Raw genomic sequence first — 10000 nt, forward strand, 5'->3', positions numbered from 1 at the left:
AACTTGTACTTGTACTAAATACTTCTATATAATACTACTACTACTACTATTACTGCTCCTGCTGCTGCTGCTGCTCCTGCTACTACTACTACTATTACTGTTACTACTACTGATTGTATATAGAATTATATAAATATTGTCACTACAAAGATGAGAGTATTATTAGTGAAACTATCTGTGATAGGATAATAGATTGATATCAAGGAAGACGCCTTTGCTCAAGGATCAAATAATGCCTTTCAAAAAGTCAAAGTGAGCTTGTCTTGTATTAAATGTTAATCTTTAAAAGATGCGTTATTATTGTAATTTTTATTAATATTATTAATATTATCAATGGTAATATTATTAGTTATTATTGATTATTGGTATTTTTTTCAGACTGGAAACGCTATCACGACATGTATCAGAAATTATGCTAGGCATGAATAAGCTAACATCAATCCCAGCATTCTTTGGGACATTTCAGCGGTTACAATTCTTAGATGTACAAGGAAACCAGCTTACTGATTTGCCTACAGATCTTGCACAGTGTCTGTATCTACGTGAAATCAATATTTCTGCAAATAGGTACGAGTTTATGGTTTATCAGTTTGAGAATTGAATGTACTTAGTACTTAACTCATTCATTAAGTAATAAGAAAATATTGGCAACATGGTTATAAGGCATGTGAAATAGATTACAGTAGTTTTTCAGTATTGGAACAGATAAAAGAAATAACCAATAATTATTTCAGATTTGAACAGTTGCCAGCATGTGTCTATGAAATGGCACAGCTTGAAATTTTATTTGCTGGGGACAACAAGATTACTTCTATTTACGTTGAAGGCCTCTCAAAGTTGAAACGAATAGCAACTTTGGACCTCCACAACAACAACATAGATTTTGTCCCACCACTGCTTGGAAATATGACACAGCTAAGGTTTGTTGGGGAATGATTATAGTATGGCTTTCTTTTTATTGTAACATTATAATTTATTATTGTCTGTAGTTTAACTAGTCAAAATTTACTTGTAAGTTGAATTATTTTGTAAGATGTGGTTTGATTAAAGCAGGTGTTTGCAGATACTGCAATTTCTTTAATGTAATTAAAGGATGAAAAATAAGTCTGAAATACAAATTTTACTTTCAGAACTCTGCAACTAGAGGGAAATGCATTCAGGGTACCAAGGACTGCCATTTTAGCTAAAGGAACTCGTGAGATCTTGGACTACTTGCGAACAAGAATTGTTGATCAGTGAATCTGTTACCATCATAAAATCAACTAATATGTGGTACATTGTAAAGGATATTCTCAAACTTTAAACTAGTGACCTCAGTAATGAAACATATTCTCTGAATAGTACTTAGTTTGCTATATGTAGGGATAAGTATAAAGGACCAGTTTATTCTATAATAGAAGTGATATAATAATATAAATTCAAATCCATCCGCATGCTCATGTCTGTATTTGTATGTATCTTTAAGTAAACATAATGTTTGCCCTAAGCATACCTTTTTAAGGAGCCCAGTGACCCTTCAGGAAATGGACAAGAAGCAGTCCAGATCTATTGTTTTTATGCTATGTGAAACTGAATGTATTTTATGCTTGTTGAGCAAGCAAGTTATGTATTCATTTGAGAGGGAAAATTTGTGATAACTAGCTTATTGGTATGATTCAGAGAGAGTGAAAGTTGAAGGGCTGCAAGTTATTTTAAAAAGGAATCAGGTGGTGGAACCTTGCACAAACACTTGCTTTGTCATTTGAATGTGGATTTGCATCTTCAGTTTGTGTATACACTTGTATTTCCTATACTTTTCATAGGTACCAAGATTAACTGTAAGCTTTAAATAATTCTATATTGTTTTTAATATTTGATACTGCTGAAATTTGCTGTTACTGTACATACTACCAAAGAGGTTATTGGAAAAATCTTAAATGTGTTGATTATTCTTTACAAAATTATGATATAAATGTACCTTTCATAATATTTTCCAAATTATAACTGTGGCATATCATATTTGCTCTGAAAGTTTTGAAATGTATACTTAAAATGTGATTTATATATATGTTTTTACTATGAGTCTGATTCAAGAATTCTATACTCATACTAATTCAGAAGCATGTATGACAATGATGAATTAGGATTGTTCATTAGTGTCGGAAGTCATAATGCTGTGTTTTTGATTATTTTTTACATATGTAAGGGAAATTTGAAAAAAATATTTCAGTTAATTACAGAATGTGCTAATTATCTGTGCTTAGCGATGCAAACAGCTTAAAATAATTTACTGAACTGTACTGGTGCATTTTAGCTGAAGTTATTGAATATATATATATTTAATATAATATTAAATGTTATATGTGCATTATATTTTTTGTCAGTTTTGATTACAAGTAATATTTTCTTGCCATAAATTCACTGACTTAAACTCTGTTATGCTTTGCCTTCTACTTTCTCATAGTCTTATGATGTTAGATTTGACTTGTCCAAAAAGTAAATTCTGCAATATTATTATTAATGTTGTTATTATTATTATATATATAATTTTTTTTTTTTACATTAGCTCTTAATTTTTCTGACGTCATGTTTAGTGGTAAATGGTTTCTTTCATAAATTTAGTGGTCACAGTACAAAAGTACTTAATGCTTTAATAATTTTACACTGTAGATATTGTCATTATTTAATTGTCTTACAAAACTGCCATTTTTAATTTATAATCTTGCTCTCTCCAAATGTATTTTTATAGTAGTTAGCACAGTTAACTTTACAAAGCTGAAGAGGTGTCTGTCATAGTTAAGAATATATTCATATAATTGACTCTTTAGGTCAATGGAAGAATTTTAATTTTATGTGCTACTTGTCAAAAGTCATACTATAGTTTAGGATAGTATGGTATTTGAAACTGGGAAAGAGGGTGACAGTAGAGACTAAAAGGTTAAGGTGGGTACTATTAACAGGGGGAAAGGGTGGGATTAAGGATGATTAGATCAAATGGAGGATATATATGTATCTTAGGTAGGAAAATAAGTTCTTAAAGGAAAAAAGTGTGGGATATCACAAGGAAGTCCATAGAAGGCAGGGATAAGCAAAAGGGAAAAGAGGGGTTAAGGGCAATTAGATCAAAGAGCTATTATGAATATAAGAAAAACATGGGAAATGAGACTAGAGATCACAAGGAGGAGGTGAAGTATAAGGAGGAACGTCAGGAGATGAGTGATTTGGAATGAATGGAGCTGACAGCAGGTATGGAGCAGGGGTAGTAGTAGCAGTGTGCAGAGGAAAGGTAGGGGTTAGGGAACTGGAAAAGTTGTCAGTGGAGCTAGTTGATCAGGGTAGTTAATCAATCGGGGAAAAATAATTATATAAAGTCTTTTCAGTAGACAAAATATTAACAGGAAATTGTGAAAGCTGATGTACCATCTCTTGGCATGGTGCAGGAAGTTCTGTATTGAGTGAGTTAACCAAACAATCTTGAGTAATTAGTAATTAAACATCTGAACTTGCAGAACTCTTGTAAAATTTGAAGGGAATTTATTTATGAATAAGAAATGGACTACAGTGCTCTGATACTGTATTATAATTTGACAATAGTTGATGCAGCTTTTATTTTTAATTATAATGTAACTACACATTCATAAATGTCTATGTAATTATTATTGACGTCTTTATTGATAATTGTTACTGGGAGCAATGCACCCTCCAGAGACTGAAGTCCCAAAACCAGGGTATCATGGGAACCGAAAAAACAACCTAACCTTTCCTACCTTCTATTTATTCATTAGACAGTGGGGCAAGCCCTCCTTGCACCCCCCATTTATTAGCAGATCATGCCAGCTTACAGAAAATGGACATTAAGAAATGTGTGAGGGTGTTATGGACTTAGTCTCTGAGTGGTACTATGTAGCAGACATTTTCATCATTTACCTATAAATTTGAGGCTGCTGTAGCTTAAACTATATTTTTCCTTACTCTTATTTCTTACATTCTTACTATATTTTTCCTGCTATGCAACAAATATTCTCGTCATTTATCTATAAATTTGAGGCTGCTGTAGCTTAACTGTACCCCAATTTTATTAGCATTTCATCCATCCTATAGAAAATGGATATTAAGAATCTAGCAATGTGAGGGTGTTGTGGACTTTGTCTCTGAGCGGTGATATGCAGTGGTTATTTTTGTCATTTCACTGTAAATACGAGGTTGCTGCAGCTGTACGTATGATGTGCTCTATAAGATAGCGGTGTCCATTTCTCCCTGTATCCGTGCATCACTCTCAGTAACTTAGACTTTTTTATTTTCATATATTCAGATACATGTTAAGCATTGTAACTAACCCTCTAGCCATGGTTTATGAATAATCAGTCAGTTCTGACACCTCTTTATCATGAAGTCTGCCTCAATTGCTGTAATATCTGGCACTCCCAACTGAGAGATGGATCAATGCCCAGACACTAGTCTAGAGAACTATTGCAGGCCTCTCTATGTCAAGAATTTATCTGTTAATCAGTTTAATGAAAAAAATGCCCTAGTCTAGCTGATATTATGAAATTGCTCTAAGTATGTGAAGTGAATTTTGAAGATTTGTTGTATTTAGTAGGTAGACTGTCTTCATAACTGAATTTATGATTTCATAGTAAAAAAAATACACATTTTTCTTAAGATACTGAAGGCTTAGCAAATTCAGAACCAAATTGTTAACCCCGATTTTGTATTAAATGTAATAAAAAGGGCACTAACATTTAAGTATCAGACATTTCAGGATAGATTCTAAGTTATCAGAAATGTAACAAGTGTAGAGCTCTGTCATTAAATTGCAAGTATGAGTTACATTAGACTAGATTTCATAGTTATTAGTGTAAAATTAAAACAAATGCAAAAAAAAAAAATATATATATATATATATAATGTAACTACCATCAGTATGCCTTGGAAATAGGCTTCAGTAGTAATTTAAAATATATCGTTTATAAACCCTTCAGTTTTATAAAGAATACATGTAATATTACACAACTGCATTGAAAAGTGTTATGTAGTATAAAATGGACTTTATTACATCATATGCTTTTACCCTGGGTAATGTGTGATCCCTTTCTTTTATTAGACTAGGTTTGAATCAAGTATTACCTCAACATCTGTTATCAGTGGCAAATTCAAAATAAAGCAATAATGCAAGGCTTGGGAGTAAAGCCTCTGGGTAAGGAAGCGTTTTTTTGTTCATATGGCAAAGTTTGTGGATTCCCAGAATGGTTAAAAATGTTCCAGACATCAAGTCATACAGCACTATGACAGTGATGTAGTTAAAAGGTTAAAATTTGATTTAACAATTGGAATAAAATGTTAGATGGCAAAGGTTGTAAAGTGGTGTTGGCTATAGTATGGTAGTGAACAGGGGTAAAAGGGGAGAGCTAACAGAGTATGAAGGCTATTCTGGGCTGAAAGCCAGCCATTCATCTTGGATCATAATTTTTAGAATGGACTGGAGGGGGAGAAGCAAATTTAGTTGCGACAAGGGCCGAGGTCCACAGTAGATGTGATAGAAGACGAGGCCCAATGTAGACTAAGGTCACCCCCCCCCCTCCCCAAAAAAAGGGATTAGGGAGGGGGGGTTGGGGAGAACACGGAAATATTCAAAGTTTTTTTGGATACGGTTTGACAATATACAAGCAATCAGATGTATATAGCAAATTTATTTTAAAGGTAATTTTTCCTTTAACAGTGCCTTTTGTAGGGACAAACCTTTAGATTTCTGTAATGAAATGAAAGTTTCTATTTCATTGGAATATATCCCATTCCAAGCATTTATCATTTTGAATTTGTGCCTATTATGGATAAAAAGTTCATATCAATTGAAAACAAGACGGTAAATGGCATCATGGGTGTGTATTTTAAGTGATGCATTTCATTTATACTTGCACAATACTTAACATTTAGTGGGTCAACTTAATCTTTGCTAGCTTTAATTTGGTAAAATATCTTTGGCTGTGATAAAAAAACACTAAGAAAACAACAAGTTTACACTTTGTGTGAATTAATCCCAATACCTTTAGTATCAAAATGTTTTGTAACAACTTTATATTTGTCCTGTGCCTAACATAGCATGTTTGTATTACATGTCAGCCCTAATTGTGAAGTACATTGCTCATTTAATAAATGCTAATAACTTCAAATGGTTTCACCACCTAATGTTATACTTTGACATCCTTAATAATGTCTGGGGGAGAAATTCAAACACACAGTAATACCATCAACTTTATTCTGGCTTATTAAAGACAAAAGTCAGGTGGCATCTTCCACAGTACTGACGATCAAACATGTTGGCCATGAACACACCAGCACCACATTCCTCACTGGGACACTCACGGCGCTGGCGGGTGATCTTGCCATTATCATCCACCTGCAAGAGGATAAAACCATTAATTTTAATTATTCCTCCCCCCCCAACCCCCCATCTTTTAAACACTACCCTTTCTTCATAATTTCAAAATATTTGTATCAGTGGTAAACATACCTTATAGTACTTCAGCACAGCAAGCTTAACCTTCTTATGCTTGTGCTTAATCTTCTTGGGGGTAGTGTAATTCTTCTTCTTGCGCTTCTTGGCACCACCACGAAGGCGCAGTACCAAGTGAAGAGTTGATTCTGGGGTGGAAGAACCAAAATTAAAGAACCTCTGGTTTTGAATGAGGGGAAGAGGAACAAGAAGAACAAGAGGATGAACAAGAACAAGAACAAGAATAGTAAGTACAAGAATAACAAGAACAAAATTATTTACACCCTCTGCCAATGGGTTAATCTGGATTCCTAGACAATCTATAGACTTTGTTCTCCAGATTTTCTTCCCTACACAATGAGAAGCATGGAATAATTTGTTTCTTACCAGAATTGTTTACAACACCATACATATGGTCATTTACTAATATTGTGCAAGGCCCAAGCCAATTCATATATACAGACATGCATATACACAGAAATGCACACGTCTAACTGATAGACATACATTCTAACTATTTATCTGCCAGGTATATATGCAAGTCTAGACTGAGACATGCATTTACTTATGTATATACGTCCATATAATGAAAACTTATTGGGTTGGAATTCGTACAATTTAAACAATTGGCCGTTAAGCTGATACACTTCCTTTTCATTTAAGACTGACTTAAGGTAATCAAATTATAACAAGCTTACCTTTCTGGATGTTGTAGTCAGACAGAGTGCGACCATCTTCAAGCTGCTTGCCAGCAAAGATGAGACGCTGTTGGTCTGGGGGAATTCCTGAAAAAACATTCACAATTACACAAGTTTGAATGTCATTGTTACTCACTATATGGATATAATGAATACTTATGTGATAAGAATGTAACACTGCCTGAACTTACCCTCCTTATCCTGGATCTTGGCCTTCACATTTTCGATAGTATCTGAAGGCTCGACCTCAAGGGTGATGGTCTTCCCCGTTAGGGTTTTGACGAAGATCTGCATGATGGCAGTCTGAAAAAACAGGAAGTTCTTTAGTCATATTTTCACTTAGTCAAAGTATAAAATAAATAATTCTAAGAAATGAACATTTAAAATCATTACATTAATAAAAATATCCCCTACCTACAGCATTTTCTGGACATGAAATAGAAATACTTCTATAAAACCTAGAATCCTAAATGATTTGCCATGTCCAACAGTTCTATTTACAAGTGTTTATGCACATGACTTCAAAGTCAAACTTACCAAGGAGTCAGTTATCTTCCCTGTTTACTTCCCTTTGATTGTTTACAATGGTATAAATGGGGAGGGGGCTGTGCACAGGCTACTGATTGATTCCTTGGTGGCTTGAGTGCTTGAATATGGGGGGGGGGGGGGGGGGGGGGACAAGGGACATTTCATTAACCTGTTAACTATTGGTGAAGATTGGTAGGGCCCACTTGCTTGATCATACACATGCCATAACTTCAATTATACCCTCAACTTTTATATTAAGTGTTTCACTTGAATATTAAGTTTAAAACCACTAATAAAAGCATAATAGGTAAAAAAAAATTTAACTAATGCAATAATTACAACTCTTGGCTTGTTAGTGATAGAGATTCCACACACTGTAATCCAACACTTAACATTGTTAATTTTTCATAGGTGTTGAAGTATCACAGTCACAAACAGTTAACCAAGGCAAAAGGCTACTTAAAATCCTACCAATACTCCCAATATTGATTACTCTAAATGACCATTACCAAAATCTGAATATAGAAGGCTCAAGAAAACATGATCTACTCTTATCTATTTATTATAAATTCTGCAGAATACAACAGCACATATATTCTTTCAAAATCGGCTTTGGGATCCAGGTTCAGAATTGATCTGAAATTAATTTTCTTTACACCAATAAAATTGCATTAATGCAACCATCATTTTCTGGATTATTTGTAACCTGGGCATACTTGCCCCACACAACTTTACCACTCTGGGTTACAAGACCCAGTTCACTAATGTTCACTTCAATTACAGTACCCTTTGTAATCACTCCCAATGATGTGTACATGGTTGAACTTGGGTTCTTTTTCACTCCAATTATGGGTAGGCAGAATGTTGCTTTCAGTTCTGGATGTGTAACATGAGCTTTCTTAAACCTGAGTGCCATTGGTCTTATGAACCTCTCAAACTTGGGAGGCTTTCTTGTGAAATTGTCACCAACATAAGTAATTTTGGTCACCATACGCTGCCAAGCTTTCTTTCTTCTCTTGCCTGTCTTGATAACTTTGAACACTTCTGCTTCAGACTGTGCCCTAACTTTTGGAAGTGGAACATCCCATTTACCAGCCTTCTCCTTCCTCTTCTGTTTGATCATATTAGACAAAACTTTGGCTCTCGTTTCACCCTCACGGTCTAAAAGATAGGATGGAATGGCACCTTCAGGTACTTCTTCCTTGTTTCTCTTTTTATTGAGTTTCTCCTCATGGGCTTTCAGGGTCTTCTTCATCTGAATCTTCTCCTTCCGCCGTTCTTTTCCAAAGAGCTTGCCCTTTATTCCATGCAGCTTCTGTGCCTTCCATGATAAGTCTTTGTGGGCTCTTGCAGCCTTTTTACGCATGTGCGTCTCATAATCCAGTCGCCGACCATGACGCTTCTGGTGAAGCTCAATATGCTCGTTCTGCGGCATTGTGGTTACAGTTGGTGTTGCCTTCCAACTGAAACTGGAGCAGCAGGCTCAGCTCTGCTGCAACCACACACTGTGGTCAAAATCACCTATGCTGGTCCTCCTGAAGCAGCTGTGCTGCACCCGTTGCCGTGGACACAGTCACCTGGGGAGAGACGAGGAGGCAAATTAGTACGCACTCCAAGTCTCTCCCGGTGCGGTGTCCACCACAAGACTTGGAAGTTAGAAAGCTTCCTTAAAATTTACGAATTGATGGACATATGAAGACACTTTTAAAGGCATGAAACATTTTGCCACTTCAATTCTGCAGTTCAGCAATGCAAGAAACCTTTAATTTTTTTAAAAGAATCAGCTGGTCTAAACAAGCTCTGATCTTCAAGGTTAAATTTAGATTTCTGATCATTTTCTAAGAGTAATTACATTTTAGTTGTGTAATATACTTGTCTTGCTTCCATAAATCAAATTGAACCAGAACTGCAAAAGTGGTGGACAACAGGTATCTTGCAATCTCCAATGATAAGTTCTCCTACATCTCAGTCCCCCAAAATTTGAGAATATGCTCATGTGAAACAGTTTAAGGAAATTCACACAAATCTTGTGCCCAGAGTTGAACATAATACAACAAAATCCATTAACCAAATTTTATTCAGAAATGCCACAGAACTTATAATTTTTATATGAAATTTATTGAGTAACTTTAAATTCTACCCACTTCATTAAATGAATCGGATAATGAGCAAGCCACAATTCCAAATTTTAAAGCAAACTAACCTGACACTCAGATCATTCTTTGCATGACAATCCACCTCAATTCGAAGTCATCACAAATTATAAGAAAGCGGACCTACAGTATAACTTCTTTGTAATCTC

General features: G+C 34.8%; 2 protein-coding genes across 7 annotated transcripts in view; one reads left to right on the top strand and one right to left on the bottom strand.

Moving 5' to 3' along the window:
- The window catches only part of LOC113822509 (leucine-rich repeat-containing protein 40-like), a 26028-nt gene extending 19879 nt beyond the window's left edge, over positions 1-6149 (top strand). For all 6 annotated transcript variants that reach the window (XM_070131938.1, XM_070131939.1, XM_070131936.1 and 3 more), the window contains 3 exons: positions 379-567; positions 735-920; positions 1131-6149. In XM_070131938.1, the coding sequence (XP_069988039.1) occupies positions 379-567; positions 735-920; positions 1131-1239 (484 nt within the window). In that variant the 3' untranslated portion in view covers positions 1240-6149. The remainder of the gene's footprint in view (positions 1-378; positions 568-734; positions 921-1130) is intronic.
- Positions 6150-6218: 69 nt separating this feature from the next.
- On the bottom strand, positions 6219-9213 carry Ip259 (NSA2 ribosome biogenesis factor-like IP259). The gene is made up of 5 exons (XM_070131940.1): positions 8357-9213; positions 7362-7458; positions 7171-7257; positions 6491-6621; positions 6219-6376 (listed from the first exon to the last, which is right to left on the bottom strand). Exons 1-5 carry the CDS (start codon positions 9131-9133, stop codon positions 6233-6235), a joined length of 1236 nt encoding a protein of 411 aa, XP_069988041.1. The 5' UTR covers positions 9134-9213; the 3' UTR covers positions 6219-6232.
- Between the last annotated feature and the right edge of the window lie 787 nt (positions 9214-10000).

Source organism: Penaeus vannamei, chromosome 17, assembly GCF_042767895.1.
Source record: "Penaeus vannamei isolate JL-2024 chromosome 17, ASM4276789v1, whole genome shotgun sequence".
In the NCBI taxonomy this organism is placed as follows: domain Eukaryota; kingdom Metazoa; phylum Arthropoda; class Malacostraca; order Decapoda; family Penaeidae; genus Penaeus; species Penaeus vannamei.